The following is a 17230-nucleotide window of genomic DNA, read 5'->3' as shown; positions in this document are numbered from 1 at the left end:
GAGCAGGGAGGTCATGCTGCAACTATACAGGGTACTGATGAGGCTGCACATGGAATACTGTGTGCAGTTTTGATCTGCATACTTGAGGAAGGATATACTGGCTTTGGAGGCAGTGCAGAGGAGGTTCACCAGGTTGACTCCAGGGATGAAGGGGTTAACCTATGATAAGAGATTGAGTTGCCTGGGACTATATTCTCTGGAATTCAGAAGAATGAGAGGGAATCTTATAGAAACATACAAAATTTTGAAAGGGATAGATAAGATAGAAGTAGGAAAGTTGTTTCCATTGAACTAGGGGACATTGCCTCAAGATTCAGGAGAGAAGATTTAGGACAGAGATGAGGAGAAACTGTTATTCCCAGAGAGTGGTGTATCTATGGAATTCTTTGCCCAGGGAAGCAGTTAAGGCTTCTTCACTAAATATATTTAAGATGCAGTTAGATAGATTTTTACATAGAAGGGGAATTAAGGGTTAGGGGGAAAAGGCAGGTAGATGGAGCTGAGTTTACGGACAGATTAGCCATGATCTTATTGATCAATGGTGGGCAGGCTCAATGGGCCAGATGGCCTACTCATGCTCCTATTTCTTATGTCCTTATGTCCACTCTCACTCAGTATTGTGTATCTGGCAGTGTCTAAAGAGGGGATTAAAGAAATCAACGTTTTGGGCAGGGACCCTACTTCAGGACTCATTATCTCTATTATAAAGAGATGTCTTTCCCTCGGATAGTGAGGAGTGTAGCCAGACAAGGCTCCTCATTATCCAGACATTGCCAACTTCTGTGGCACCTGCAAAGATGCGAGATGATTTGGTATAATTAATTTAAGGTTGTTAACATATATCACATTCAGAGGTCCAGCATTGATCTCTGTGATGTCCCAGCACTGATCTGAACATTGATCCCAATGGTCCCAGCACTGATCTGAATGTCAATGATCCCTGCGGAGTCACAGTACTGATCTGAACATCAATCCTAACGGACCCAGCACTGATCTGAACATCAATCTCTGTGGAGTGCCAGCACTGATCCCTGGGATACACCACAGGTCACAGATCTCCAATGGGATAAAGCATGCTTGCACCAGCACCCTGTACCTCCTGTCATCACAACAACAGTGTATCCAATTAGCCAGCTTTGCTTGATCCTGGTGCCTTCATCTTCTGAACTAGTCCACTAGACTGGATCATGTCCATTGCTTTCTGGACAAATGTCTACATCCTGCCTTCATCAATCTTCTTAGTTATCTCCACGGAAAATTCAGCTAGTGAAATGGATGTCCCCATATGGAGGCAGGCCAAGCTGACTATCCTGGAACAACCGCTGGCTTTCCAAATGTGCATAAACTCTATCTCCAAGAATTCTCTCCGATCATTTCCCTACAAGTAATTCTGTGCCTTATCCCTGCTGCCTTTAATCTAAGGAACGGCAGTAGCTCTCCTTCATTCTTTTGAGGACTTGATCTGTGGCTCATTCCATCATCGATATTCTTCACTCACCCTTTCAGTGTTTCCTACTTGAGCATCCAATCCACTGCATGGATTTCTTCTCCTTCCCAGTTCTCCCAGACTGAATGTGGAGGGCTATCACCTCCTGAAATGTGGTGTTGACACAACTTCCAGTTATCGGTGTGACTGACAACAGCTGCTGGCCAAGTGCCAACACTTGGAGGCCAAGTTCCTTTGACTAATAGCATTTCCTGCACCTGTGGTGATCAGGATGGAGCAGTCAAGATTTCACAAGGCCCTGACACTGCCTGTAAGGACTAAACCCCCCACAACTCTCTTTAGGAAAGTTACTAATCTAACACTAATCTGGCTCATTTTCAGATCGGTCATTTGAATCGGGAGGAAGTTACAGCTTGTGATTCAGTTGGGATCTCAGAGAATTCGACCGTGTAGGTAGGATTTAAGCCTACCTGGTCAATACCTGTGGAGGAGGGGAAACTGCGCAGGCGCGAGTGACGTCAGCGTCGAGCGCGCACTTTAAAAGGCAGGACTTCTTTTCAGAGTGGGCAGCGGAGTCCGTGGAAGCAGAGTCCTGGGCTTTGGCTAAGTGGGCTTTAGCGTAAGGGGACTTCGGTAAGCTTGTGTGATTGCTCGCTGAGGGGAAGAAGGTAAGATCGCTAGGTGCTTTTTAGACTTATTCTATTAATCCAGTTCAGGTATGGGGGAGACAGTCAGAGCAGTGGTGTGCTCCGTATGCAGTATGTGGGAAGTCAGGGTCAATACAGTTGTCCCTGATGACCACACCTGCAAAAGGTGCGTCCAGCTGCAGCTCCTATCAGCCCGAGTTAGGGAGTTGGAGCGGGAGCTGGATGAACTACGGATCATTCGGGAGGCGGAGGCAGAGATAGATAGGAGTTATCAGGAGGTAGTCACACCAAAAATCCAAGTAGTAGGCAGATGGGTGACGGTCCAGAGAGGCGGGGGAGCAGGCAGAGAGAGCAGAGCACCCCTGCGGCCATTCCCATTAACAATAAGTATACGGTACTGGATACTGTTGATGGGGATGACCTACCAGGAATGAGTTGTAGTGGTCCTGCCTCTGGCACAGAGGTTGAACCCTCAACTAGGAAGGGGAGGAGGGAACAGAAGAGAGCGATAGTTTTAGGGGATTCTATAGTCAGGGGGGCAGATAGAAGATTTTGTGGGGCAGATCGGGAGTCTCGGATGGTATGTTGCCTCCCTGGTGCCAGGGTCCGGGACATCTCAGATCGGGTGCAGGCTATTCTTGAGAGTGAGGGCATGAACCCAGATGTAGTGGTCCATGTAGGGACCAATGATGTAGGTAAGGTGAGTGAGGGGGTCCTGCTTAGAGAGTTCAGGGAGTTAGGAGTGAAGCTGAAAGGCAGGACCTCCAGGGTGACAATCTCGGGATTGCTACCTGTGCCACGTGCGAGTGAGGCGAAAAATAGGATGATTATGCACATTAATACGAGGCTGACAGCATGGTGCAGGAAGGAAGGGTTCAGGTTTTTGGATAATCGGTCTTTGTTCCAGGGACGTTGGGATCTGTTTCGAAGGGACGGTCTACATCTGAACTGGAGGGGTACTAACATTCTTGCAGGAATGTTTGCCAGTGCTGCTCGGGGGGGGGGGGGAGGGTTTAAACTAGATGTGCAGGGGGCAGGGATCCAGAATACGAGAGAAGATGATATGAAGGATAAGGGACAGGTGGGGAATACATGTTTCCCAAATATTAATTATGTAAAGGAGAAAGGTGAGACAGAACATGTGTTGGAAAAGTTACATGTACAGAGGGTTGGTCAGAAGGAGCATGGGGTTAAATGTGTAGAAGGTTTGGGTGATCTTGAGAAGGTCATCAAAATTCAAGGTGCAATTAGCCCGATGGAAGTTCAAGGAGCTGGGTTAGGTACAATAGACAGTGTTTTAAGCAAAGAGAGGAGGAATGGGCTAAGAATTCTATACTTGAATGCGCGTAGTGTCAGAAATAAGACAGATGACTTGAAGCTCAGATGAAAATGGGGATCTACAATATAGTTGGGATAACGGAGACATGGCTGCAAGGGGATCAGGCCTGGGAATTGAGTGTACCAGGGTATACGTACTATCGTAGAGACAGAAATATGGGAAGAGGGGGTGGGGTGGCCCTGTTGGTGAGGAATGAGATTCAGTCCTTAGCAAGGGGTGACTTAGGAACAGGGGAAGTAGAGTCTGTGTGGATTGAGCTGAGGAACAGCAAGGGTAAAGACCCTAATGGGTGTTGTGTACAGGCCCCCAAACAGTAGCATGAATATTGGGTACAAGTTGATTAGGGAGTTAACATTGGCATGTGCTAAAGGTAATGCAGTCGTAATGGGAGATTTCAACATGCAGGTGAACTGGGAGAATCAGGTAGGTGCTGGACCCCAGGATAGGGAGTTTGTGGAGTGTCTAAGGGATGTATTTTTGGAACAGCTTGTGCTTGAGCCAACCAGGAACGAGGCTATTTTGGACTTGGTGATGTGTAATGAACAGGAATTGATAAGTGATCTTGAAGTAAAGGAGCCATTAGGAATTAGTGATCATAACATGATAAGTTTTTATCTACAATTTGAGAGGGATAAGGGCAGATCAGAGGTGTCAGTGTTGCAATTAAATAAAGGAGACTACGGAGCCATGAGGGAAGAGCTGGCCAAAGTTAAATGGGCTGATGCCCTGGCAGGAAAGACAGTGGATCAGCAGTGGCAGATATTCTTGGGGATAATACAAAAGATGCAAAAGCAGTTCATTCCAATGAGAAGGAAGGATTCAAAGAGGGGGAAGGGGCCACAGTGGTTGACAAAGGAAGTCAGAGATTGTATAGCATTAAAGAAAAAGAAGTATGACAGGGCTAAGATGAGTGGGAATACAGATGATTGGGAAAGTTTTAAGGAACAGCAGATCGTAACTAAGAAAGCAATACAGAGAGAAAAAATCAGGTATGAGCTCAGTCCAGCCAGGAATATAAAAGGGGATAGCAAAAGCTTTTTTAGCTATGTGAAGAGAAAGAAGATAGTTAAGAACAATGTTGGCCCCTTGAAGAATGAATTGGGAGAAATTGTTATGGGAAACAGGGAAATGGCAACAGAATTTAATGCGTACTTTAGATCTGTCTTCACCAGGGAGGACACAAGCAATCTCCCAGATGTATGGATGGGCCAGGGTCATAAGATATCAGAGGAATTGAAACAGATTGACATTAGGAAAGAAACTGTGATGAGTAGACTGATAGGACTGAAGGCTAATAAATCCCCCGGGTCCAGATGGTCTGCATCCGAGGGTTCTAAAAGAGATGGCTCAGGAAATTGCGGATGCATTGGTAATCATTTTCCAATGTTCCTTAGATTCAGGATCAGTTCCTGAAGATTGGAGAGTGGCTAATGTTATCCCACTTTTCAAGAAGGGAGGGAAGGAGAAAATGGAGAACTATCGCCGTTAGCCTAACGTCAGTCGTGGGGAAGATGCTTGAGTCCATTATTAAGGACGAAATAGTGGCATATCTTGATGGCAGTAATAGGATTAGGCCAAATCATGCTCGACTAATCTGTTGGAGTTTTTTTGAGGGTGTAACAAGGATGTTAGATGAGGGTAAGCCAGTGGATGTAGTGTACCTAGATTTTCAGAAGGCATTCGATAAGGTGCCACATAGGAGATTGGTGAGTAAAATCAGAGCTCATGGCATTGGGGGCAGGGTTTCAACATGGATAGAAAACTGGTTGGCAGATAGAAAGCAAAGGGTAGCAGTGAATGGGTGTTTCTCGGACTGGCTGGAGGTGACTAGTGGGGTACCACAGGGCTCTGTATTGGGACCACAGCTCTTTACGATTTATGTCAACGATTGAAAACTATATCAGCAACATTGAAAACTATATCAGCAAGTTTGCTGACGATACTAAACTGGGTGGCAGTGTGACATGCAAAGAGGACATTAGGAGAATACAGGGAGACTTGGATAGGCTGGGTGAGTGGGCAGATAATTGGCAGATGTCATTCAATGTGAATAAATGTGAAGTTATCCACTTTGGAAGCAGGAACAAGAGGGCAGAGTATTGTCTGAATGGTGTAGATTTAGGTAAGGGAGAAATGCAAAGAGACCTAGGAGTCCTAGTTCATCAGTCAATGAAGGTGAATGAGCAAGTGCAACAGGCAGTGAAGAGGGCAAATGGAATGTTGGCCTTTATTACAAGGGGAATTGAGTACAAGAGCAAGGATGTCCTTTTGCATTTGTACAGGGCCCTGGTGAGACCACACCTGGAATATTGTGTACAGTTTTGGTCTCCAGGTTTAAGGAAGGACATTCTGGCAATTGAGGAAGTGCACCGTAGATTCACTAGGTTGATTCCTGGGATGGCAGGACTGTCTTACGCAGAGAGATTGGAGAGATTGGGCTTGTACACGCTGGAATTGAGGAGATTGAGAGGGGATCTGATTGAAATGTTTAAGATAATTAAAGGATTTGATAGGATTGAGGCAGGAAATATGTTCCAGATGTTGGGAGAGTCCAGTACCAGAGGGCATGGATTGAGAATAAGAGGTCAGTTATTTAAAACAGAGTTGAGGAAGAGCTTCTTCTCCCAGAGAGTTGTGGAGGTGTGGAATGCACTGCCTCGGAAGACGGTGGAGGCCAATTCTCTGGATGCTTTCAAGAAGGAGCTAGATTGATATCTGATGGATAGGGGAATCAAGGGATATGGGGACAAGGCAGGGACTGGGTATTGATAGTGAATGATCAGCCATGATCTCAGAATGGCGGTGCAGACTCAAGGGGCCGAATGGTCTACTTCTGCACCTATTGTCTATTGTCATTTAGATTAGATTCAAATTTATTGTTGTTGTGCCAAGTACAGATACAAAGCCAAATGAAATGCAGTTAGCATCTAACCGAAATGCAAAGAATAAAAAGTAAGTGCTACAGCATACAAATATAAAAGTACTGAGACAGTACAAATGGGTGCAATACTGCTTAGTGCTGTGATGTGAGGTTCAGCAGGGTCACAGCCTCAGGGAAGAAGGTCTTCCTGTGCCTGCTGGTGCAGGAATGGAAGCTCCTGTAGTGCATAATGGATGGGAGGAGAGTAAAAAGTTAGGGTGAGATGTATCCTTGATAATGCTTTTCACCCTGCCCAGGCAGTGTTTATGGTAGATGTTCTCAATGGTGGGCAATTGGATGCCAATAATCTGCTGGGCACTTTTCACCACCCACTGGAATGCTTTGCAGTCCGATATAGGACAATTGCATTACCACATTGAGATGCAATTGGTGAGTATGCTCTCAATGGTACAGCGGTAAAAGTCCATCAGTATTCTGGGACAGAGATGAGCTTTCTTGATGCTTTGCAGGAAATAAAGGTGCTGTTACACCTTTTTGATCAGGATGGAGGAGTTCAGGGACCAGCTGAGATCCTCGGAAATGTGGACACCAAGGAATCTGAAGCTTGATACACGCTCCACTACAGCTCCATTGATGTAGATGGGGACGTGAGTGTGGCTCCTAGCATGCCTGAAGTCCACAATGATCTCCTTGGTCTTCTGGATGTTGTCGGCACACCACATGGCCAGGTACTGGACCTCATCCCTGTCGGCCATCTCGTCATCCCCTCTGATCAGGCCAACCACCATGGTGTCATCTGCAAACTTGATTATGGAGTTAGAACCATGTACAGGAATGCAGTCATCGGTGAAAAGGGAGTACAGAAGATGGCTCAGCACACAGCCTTGAGGCAAGCTGGTGTTCAGGGTGAGTAGAGGAGAGGTTGTCTAATTTAGCAGATTGGGGTCTGATAGTAAGAAAGTCCAACGTCTAATTGCAGAGGGATGAGCTGATACCAAGCTGGTGAAGTTTGGTGGAGGGATGAGGTTTACAAATCCACATTCACCCCATGTGTTTCCTTGCACACCCAAACACTCTTACAAATCTGTATTCACTCCATGCATTCCCTTGCACACTCACACACATACAAATCTGGATTAATCCCACATGTTCCCTTGAACATCCAAATACTCTTGCAAACCTGCATTCACTAGATGTGTTCCCTTCAACACCCAAACACACTTATAATTCCACATTCACCCACGTGTTTCATAAGACCATAAGATGTAATAACAGAATTAGGCCATTCTACCCATCGAGGCTTCTCTGCCATTCCATCATGGCTGATCCTGGTTCCCACTCAACCCCATATACCTGCCTTTTTGACATATCCTTTGATGCCCTGATCGATCAAGAAACTATCAATTTCCACCTTAAATATACCCAGAGACTTGGCCTCAACCATTGTCTGTGGCAGAACATTCCACAGATTCACAACTCTCTGGCTAAAACAATTTCTCCTTACCTCTGTTCTAAAAGGTCACCCATCAATTTTGAGGCTGTGCCCTCTAGTTCTGGATAACCCCACCATAGGAAACATCCTCTCCACATCCACTTTATCTAGTCCTTTCAACATTCAGTAGGTTTCAATGAGATCCCCCTGCATTGTTCTAAATTCCAGTGGGTACAGGCCCAAAGCTGCCAAATAGTCCTCATGTTAACCCTTTCATTCCCAGAATCTTCCTTGTGAACCTCCTCTGAAGTCTGTCCAATGACAACACATCCTTTCTGAGATATGAGACACAAAACTGTTTATAATACTCAGGATATAGACAGGCTGCAGAGTTGGGCAGAAAAATGGCAGATGGAGTTCAATCCGGACAAGTGTGAGGTGATGCATTTTGGAAGGACAAACCAGAAGGCTGAGTACAGGATTAATGGTCAGTTACTTAAGAAAGTGGATGAACAAAGGGATCTTGGGGTTCAAATCCACACATCCCTCAAGGTTGAGCACAGGTTGATAGGGTAGTTAAGAAGGCCTATGAGATGCTAGGCTTCATTAACAGGGGATTGAGTTCAAGAGTAGAGAGGTCATGTTGCAACTCTACAAATCTCTGGTGAGACCGCACTTAAGAGTATTGTGTTCAATTCTGGTCACCTCATTATAGAAAGGATGTGGAAGCTATGGAGAGGGTGCAGAGGAGATTTACCAGGATGTTGCCTGGATTGGAGAACAAGTCATACGAAGCAAGATTAGCAGAGCTGGGACTTTTCTCTTTGGAGTGTAGAAGAATGAGAGGGGACTTGATAGAGGTCTATAAGATTATGAGAGGCATAGATAGGGTGGATAGTCAGTACCTGTTTCCCAGGGCACCAATAGCAAACACCAGAGGGCATAGGTACAAAATTAAGGGAGGGAAGTTTAGGGGAGACATCAGGGGTAAGTTAGTTTTTTTTTAAATAAACACGGAGGGTTGTGAGTGCCTGGAATGACTTGCCACGGATGGTGGTGGAGGCCAAAACATTAGGAAATTTAAGAACCTCTTGTACAGGCACATGGATGAAAGAAAAATGGAGGGTTATGAGGTAGTGTGGGTTTAGTGCTTTTTTTTAAGGATTATATGGGTCAGCACAACATGGAGGGCTGAAGGGCCTGTACTGTGCTGTAGTGTTCTATGGTTCTATGGTTCTAAGTGCGGCCCAACTAGTGTTTGATAAAGGCTCGGCATTATCTCCTAGCTTTTATATTCTATTTCCCTTTAAATAAATGCCAACATTGCATTTGCCTTCTTTACCACAGACTCAACCTGTAAATTAACCCACTAGGTGTCTTGTAGGAGGACACCTAAGTCCCTCTGATGTTTGAACTTCTCCCCATTTAGATAATACCCTGTGCTATTGTTCCTTTTACCAAAACACATCATTGTACATTTCCCAACACCGTATTCCATCTGCCACTTTTTTGCCCATTCTTCCAATTTATTTAAGTCCTGCTGTAATCACATTCCTTTACCACAAGGCCATCAGTTCCATTATCCAAATCATTGACAACAATGTGAAAAGTAATAGTTCCACTCTGACTCCTGAAGAACACCACTAGTAACTGGCAGCCCACCAGAAAAGGCCCCTTTTATTCCCACTTCCTGCCTCCTGCCTTTCAGCCATTTTTCTATCCATGCCAGTATCTTTCTGTAACACCGTAGGATTTTATCTTGTTAAGCAGCCTCATGTGTGGCACCTTATCAAAAGCTTTCTGAAAATCGAAGTAAATGACATTCACTGCATTTCCTTTCCACCTGCTTATTACTTCCTCGAAGAACTCTAACATTTGTCAGGTGAGATTTCTCCTTACAGAAACCATACTGTCTTCGACTTATTTTATCATTAGTCTTCAAGTAGCCCAAAACCTCAACTTAATAATAGACTCCAACACTTTCCCAACCACTGAGGTTAGGCTAACTGGCCTATAATTTCCTTTCATTTGTCTTCCTACCTTCCTAAAGAGTGGAGTGCCATTTGTCATCTTCCAGTCCTCCAGGACCATGCTAGAATCGAGTGATTCTTGAAAGATCATATCTGCTATCTCTTCCCGTGACCATCCAAACATTCTTTACAAATCTGCACTCACCCACATGTTCCCTTGAACACCCATACACTCTTTACAAATCTTCATTCACCCCAATTGTTCCCTTGCACAAACACACAAACAAATCCACATTTGGCACCCATTTTTCCTTCCATTCCCAAGCATACTTACAAATTCATAATCACCCCACATGTTTCATTGCATACTCAATGTTCTTAAAAATCCACATTCACTCCAGATGTTCCCTTGCATATACTAACACAGCAAGTATCCATACTCACCCTAGGTCTTCTCTTGCACACCCAACACACACTTGCCACCAGAAATCACACTTACTCACCAATGATCCCATATTCTACACGGCCATTTTCACCAGAATCTTTGTCTGTGGCCTTAATTGTGAAGAGCGTCACACGGTTCTGGTTCTCTGGGACCTGGAGCTGATAAACATCCTTATCAAATTGTGGGCTGTTGTCATTTTCATCCTGAATGCTGATGCAAACTGTCACTGTAGCAACATTTGGAGGAACTCCACCATCCTTAGCATAAACTGGAATGAAAATGTACAGAATCACCAAGAAGTGAGGAGCAGCAGGTGGGAGAGGCCACAGCAGGGGAAGAGGGAGTGGTCAAAGAAGGCAGAGAGATGAAAAGGGAAACTGATAGTCACAAGAATAAGGAGAAAGAGATGGAGATGACCAAAGAGGGAGAGGACAGAGAGAGGGCTGAGGAAGGAAACATAGAGACAGAGGGGTAAGAAAACCAGGAGGTGAAGAGGTAAGCCAGGAGACAGAGGGGAAGAGAGAGAGAAAGAGAGGGAGAGGAGAGAGATAGGTGAGAGGAAGAAGAAGAGACCAGAAGAGAGGATGAGAAGATGCTCAGCCTCTATCTCTATTCAGTGGTAAGTCCATACCTGTGACCAGATGTAGATCCTGTTCCTCTCTGTCCAATGTTCGGCTGGTGCTAATGACCCCTGAAACGGGGTCAATGGAGAAACTGCTGTCTGTCACCCCACCATAGCTCAACAGCCCATTGGAACCTGGAGTGGTTGGAAATAGATTGCTCTGATGTCATCATCAATAAGGTTGAGCAGTGTGGGCACTGTTCCCTGTTACTGAAGCAATTAAAGATTCAGAATGTATAAAGCTGCATCACATGGGCCATGCCAGTTATTTTATCTAATCACAGAGAGAGCTTGGGGGCAATCCATTGTTAAGGACTGTGTTTGGAGTAAGTGTCACTGCTTTCTGTCACACACGGGTCCCTGTACCAGCTTACCATAAGACCACAAAACATAGGAGCACAATTAAGCCACTCGGCCCATTGTGTATATTCTCTATCATACCATCAGAGTTATTATTCCAGCAAATCACAGAAACCAGCCTCCCCACTGCCATAGACTCTGTCCACACCTTTCATTGCCTCATAATCAAAGACCGTACTCTCCCTGGATATTTTCTCTTCTCCCCCTCCTATTGGGCAGAAGATACTAAAGCCTGAAAGCATGTACCACCAGCTTCTACCCCACTGTTATCAGATGTTGACTGGTTGTCTTGTATGATAAGATGGACTCTTGACCTCACAATGACCCTTAGCTGGTATGTACCAAAGCTGGGTGGCAGTGTGAAATATGAGGAGAATGTTAGGAGAATGCAAGGTGACTTGGACAGGTTGGATGAGCGGGCAGATGCAGTTTAATGTGGATAAATGTGAGGTTACCCACTTTAGTGGCAAGAACAGAAAGGCAGATTACTATCTGAATGGTGTCAAATTAGGAAAAGGGGAAGTACAACGAGATCTAGGTGTCCTCGTTCATCAGTCACTGAAAGTAAGCATGCAGGTACAGCAGGCAGTGAAGAAAGCTAATGGCATGTTGGCCTTCAAAACAAGGGGAGTTGAGTATAGGAGCAAAGAGGTCCTTCTGCAGTTGTACAGGGCCCTGGTGAGACCACACCTGGAGTATTATGTTCAGTTTTGGTCTCCAAATTTGAGGAAGGACATTCTTGCTATTGAGGGAGTGCAGCGTAGGTTCACGAGGTTAATTCCTGGGATGGTGGGACTGTCATATGTTGAAAGATTGGAGCGACTGGGCTTGTATACACTGGAATTTAGAAGGATGAGAGGGGATCTGATTAAAACATTAGATTATTAAGGGATTGGACACACTAGAGGCAGGAAAAATGTTCCCGATGTTGGGGGAGTCCAGAACCAGAGGCCACAGTTTAAGAATAAGGGGTAGGCCATTTAGAACAGAGTTGAGAAAAAACTTCTTCACCCAGAGAGTTGTGGAGCTATGGAATGCTCTGCCTCAGAAGGCAGTGGAGGCCAATTCTCTGGATGCTTTCAAGAAAGTTAGATAGAGCTCTTAAAGATAGTGGAGTCAAGGGATATGGGGAGAAGGCAGGAATGGGGTACTGATTGTGGATGATCAGCCATGATCACATTGAATGGCTGTGCTGGCTCAAAGGGCTGAATGGCCTACTTCTGCACCTATTGTCTATTGTCTTATTCAAATTCTGCACATTATTGTCTATCCACACTGCATTTTCTCTGTAGCGGTTACACTTTACTCTGCACTCTGTTATTGCTTTACCTTGTTCTACCTCAAAGCACTCTGAGCTGCAAGAACAGTATGGAAGACAAGCTTTTCACTGTACCTGGGACAATAATAAACCAATTCTAATTCCAATTCATAAACACGAGAGTTTCTGCAGATGCTGGAAATCCTTTGCTATAAACACAAAATGCTGGAGGAACTCAGCAGGGAGGCGCTATAAGGAAACGAATAAACAGTTCACGTTTCGGGCTGAAACCCTACTTTAGGACTGGAAATGAAGAGGAAAGATGCCGGAACAAAAAGGTGGGGAAGGGGAAGGAGGATATCTAGAAGGTGATAGGAGAAGCTAGGGAGGTAGGAAAGGTAAAAGGCTGGAGAGCAGGAACCTGAAAAGGGAGAAGAGTGGACCATTGGAGAAAGGAAGGAGAAGGAGACCCAGGGGAGGTGATAAGCAGGTGTGAAGAGGTAAGAAGCCAGACTGGGGAAAGAAGAAGAGGAAAGGGGGAGGGTATTTTTTTACTGGAAGGAGAAATCGACATTCATGCAATCAGGCTGGAGGTGTTCTGGGTGGAAAATAAGATGTTGCTCCTCCATCCTGACTGTGGCCTCATTGTGGCACAAGAGCAGGCCAGGACCGACATGTCGGAACAGGAATGGGGATCAGAATTATAATAAGAGCATAAGACCAAAGTATATAGGAGCAGAATTAGGTCATTTGGCCTATTGAAGTTTATAAGATTATGAGAGGCATAGATAGAGCGGACGAAAAGTTTCTGTTTCATAGGGTTGACATGTCTAATACCAGAGGGCATACATTGAAGGAGGTAGGTTTGAGGGGAATGTGAGCAGTAAGTATTTTGCTCAGAGAGTCAAGTATGCCTGAAATGGTGGTAGAGGCTTTTAAAAGATGTTTGGATAGGCACATGGATATAAGGAAAATGGAAGGATATGGACATGGTGTAGGTAGGATTGGGTGTTTTAGATTTATTTTTCAGTTGGTTCAGCACAACATTGTGGGACCAATGGCCTGTTCCTGTGCTGTACTGTTCTACATTCTATGAGTCTGCTCCATCATTTCTACATAGTTTAGAAGGGCAGGGAACTGAAGAGGATGGCAGCAGTAATATGAGACTCTGTAGTTAGCGGGACAGACAGTCAATTCTGTGGATGTAAAAAAGAAACACGGATTATAGTTTGCTTCCCAGGTGCCAGGGCCCAGGATGTTTCGGAATGCATCCATAATATCTTGAAAAGGGGAGGGTGAGCAGCCAGAAGTTGTGTACCAGTGCCAAAGGTAGAAAAAGGGAGGGGGTCCTGAGAAAAGAATATAGGGAGTTAGGAAGGAAGTAAGGAAGTTGAGAAGAAGGACTTCAAGGGTAGTAATCTCAAGCCTGTACCACGTGACACTGAGAGGTGGCAGATAAATGCATGCCTGAAGAATTGGGGCAGGGGGCAGAGATTCAGATATCTGGATCAATGGGACCTCTTCTAGGGTAGGTGTGACCTGTACAAAAGGGACGGGTTGTACTTGAACTGAGGGTGACCAATATCCTTGTGGGCAGGTTTGCTTAAGCTATTGGGAGTGGTTTAAATTAATATCGCAGGGGGATGGGAATCAGTGTAATAGAGCAGAGGATGAGCCAGCAGGTTTACAAGTAGATGATGGATGTAACATGAATATAAGGAAGGATAAGCCAACGATTGGGTACAAGTGCAGACAGTGTAAAGAGTTAAATTGTACCACAGAGGCAAAATTCAAAAGGCAAAGAATCCAGGACTGAAAGTACTGTAATTAAATGTGCATGGCATTTGGAATAAGATCATAAGATATAAGAGCAGAAGGCCATTTGGCCCATCGAGTCTGCTCTGCCATTCAATCATGGGCTGATCCAATTCTACCAGTCATCCCCACTCCCCTACCTTAACTGCACCTAATGACTTGGCCTCCACAGCCACTCATGGCAACAAATTCCACAGATTTACCAGCCTCTGACTGAAGTAATTTCTCTGCATCTCTGTTCTAAATGGACGTCCTTCAATCCTGAAGTCATAGCCTCTTGTCCTAAACTCCCCTACCATGGGAAATAACGTTGCTATATCTAATCTGTTCAGGCCTTTTAACATTAGGAATGTTTCTATGAGATCCCCCCACGATCTCCTGAACTCCAGGGAATGCAGCCCAAGAGCTGCCAGACGTTCCTCATACAGTAATCTTTTCATTTCTGGAATCATTCTCGTGAATCTTCTCTCTCCAGTGTCAGTATATCCTTTCTAAAATAAGGAGCCCAAAACTGCACACAATACTCCAAGTGTGGTCTCGCGAGTGCCTTATAGAGCCTCAACATCACATCCCTGCTCTTATATTCTATACCTCTAGAAATGAATGCCAACATGACATTCGCCTTCTTCACAACTGACTCAACCTGGAGGTTAACCTTTAGGGTATCCTGCACAAGGACTCCCAAGTCCCTTTGCATCTCTGCATTTTGAATTCTCTCCCTATCTAAATAATAGTCTGCCCATTTATTTCTTCCACCAAAGTGCACAACCATACATTTCCCAACATTGTACTTCATTTGTCACTTCTTTGCCCATTCCCCTAAACTATCTAAGTCTCTCTGCATGCTCTCTGTTTTCTCAACACTACCAGCTCCTCCACCTATCTTTGTATCATTGGCAAACTTAGCCACAAATCCATTAATCCCATAGTCCAAATCATTGACATACATCGTTTAAAAGCAGCGGTCCCAACACAAACCCCTGTGGAACTCCATTGGTAACTGGCAGCCAGCCAGAATAGGATCCCTTATTCCCACTCTGTTTTCTGCTGATCAGCCAATGCTCCAGCCATGCTAGTAACTTCCCTGTAATTCCATTGGCTCTTATCTTGCTAAGCAGCCTCATATGTGGTATCTTGTCAAAGGCCTTCTGAAAATCCAAGTACACAACATCTACTGTGTCACCTTTGTCTATCCTGCTTGTAATTTCCTCAAAGAATTGCAGTAGGTCTGTCAGGCAGGATTTTCCTTTCAGGAAACCATGCTGGCTTTGGCCTATTTTGTCATGTGCCTCCAGGTACTCCGTCAATACATCCCTAACGATCGATTCCAACAACTTCCCAACCACTGATGTCAGGCTAACAGGTCTATAGTTTCCTTTCTGCTGCCTCCCACTCTTCTTAAATAGCGGAGTAACGTTTGCAATATTTCAGTCATCCGGTACAATGCCAGAATCTATTGATTCTTGAAAGATCATCTTTAATGCCACTGCAATCTCTCAAGCTACTTCCTTCAGAACCTGAGGGCGCATTGCATCAAGTCCAGGAGATTTATTCAACCTCAGACCATTAAGCTTCCTGAGCACCTTGTCAGTCGTAATTTTAATTGCACCCATTTCACCTCCCTGACACTCTTGAATGTCTTGTGTACTGCAGATGTCTTCCACTGAAGACTGATGCAAAATACGCATTCAGTCGCTCTGCCTTCTCTGCGGCCCCTTTTATTCCCACTCACTGCCTCCTGCCTATCAGCTATACCTCTAGCCATGCCAGTAATTTTCCATAATGCCATAGGATTTTATCTTGTTAAGCAGCCTTATGTGTGGCACCTTATCAAATGCCTTCTGAAAATCCAAGCAAATGATGTCCACTGCCTCTCCTTTGTCCACCCTGCTTGTTACTTTCTCAAAGAACTCTATCAAATTTGTCAGGCAAGATTTCCCTTAACAGAAACCACGCTGACTTTGAATTATTTTATCATTAGTCTCCAAGTACCCCGAAACCTCGCATCTACATGTGGGAATGTCTACATTCCTCCCAGTGCTAATGCAAAGGAGGTGCTCTGTGAACTGTATGGGGCTATTAGCAAACTGCAGAACGCACACCCTGATGGTCTGTTTATTGTTGCTGGTGATTCTAACCACGCGAACCTTAAGTCAGTGATCCCAAATTCCATCAGTATGTGGACTTTGCAACGAGGGGGGAGAACATGTTGGACCTGGTTTATACAAACATCCCAGACGCCTACTGGGCAGAGCCCCGCCCCCACCTTGGATACTCAGACCACATCTGTTATGCTAATCCCAGCATACAGACCACTCGTCAGGCGCTCCAGACCAGTTCAGAAGTGGGTGAAAACCTGGCCAGCAGGAGCCATTTCTGCTCTTCAAGACTGCTTTGAGCACACTGACTGGCACATGTTCAGGGAGGCTGCAACCGATGGCAACTCTACCAACTTAGAGGAATACGCAGCATTAGTGACCAGCTACATCAGCAAGTGCATTGATGATGTTACTCTGTCCAAGACCATCACTATACATGCCAACCAGAAGCCATGGATGACTGCAGAGGTGCGTGTGCTGCTGAGGTCCCGTGACTCCACCTTCAGAGCAGGTGACAAGGCAGCTCCAACAGCAAGGGCCAGACTGTCCCGGGCCATCAGAGGGGCAAAGCGTGCACATGCCCAGTGAATCCACAGCCACTTCCAGGACAGTGGCAACACGCGGCGCATGTGGGAGGGCATCCAGGACATCACCAATTACAGGATAACATCACCTGACTGTGCAGGTGATGCCTCCCTCCCAGATGCGCCGAATAACTTCTACGCTCGGTTTGAGGTGGAAAATGACTTGGTGGCAAGGAAGTCCACCCCTCCTACAAATGACCAGGTGCTGTGTCTCTCCATGATCGACGTGAGAAGAACCCTGTGCAGGGTCAACCCACGGAAGGCTGCTGGATCAGACAACATCCCTGGTAGAGTGCTCAGAGGATGTGCAGACCAGCTAGCAGATGTTCTC

The 17230-nt window shown here is 45.3% G+C and overlaps 1 protein-coding gene across 1 annotated transcript in view; it reads right to left on the bottom strand.

Annotated features, from left to right (window-relative positions):
- The window catches only part of LOC132390964 (protocadherin-16-like), a 491141-nt gene that overhangs the window by 109883 nt on the left and 364028 nt on the right, over positions 1-17230 (bottom strand). Inside the window, exons 12-13 of the mRNA XM_059963494.1 lie at positions 10793-10918; positions 10220-10429 (exon numbers count right to left, since the gene is read on the bottom strand). Coding sequence (XP_059819477.1) covers positions 10220-10429; positions 10793-10918 — 336 coding nt within the window. The remainder of the gene's footprint in view (positions 1-10219; positions 10430-10792; positions 10919-17230) is intronic.

Source organism: Hypanus sabinus, chromosome 3 (assembly GCF_030144855.1).
Source record: "Hypanus sabinus isolate sHypSab1 chromosome 3, sHypSab1.hap1, whole genome shotgun sequence".
Lineage (NCBI taxonomy): Eukaryota > Metazoa > Chordata > Chondrichthyes > Myliobatiformes > Dasyatidae > Hypanus > Hypanus sabinus.
This window is presented reverse-complemented; position numbering and strand designations above follow the sequence as displayed.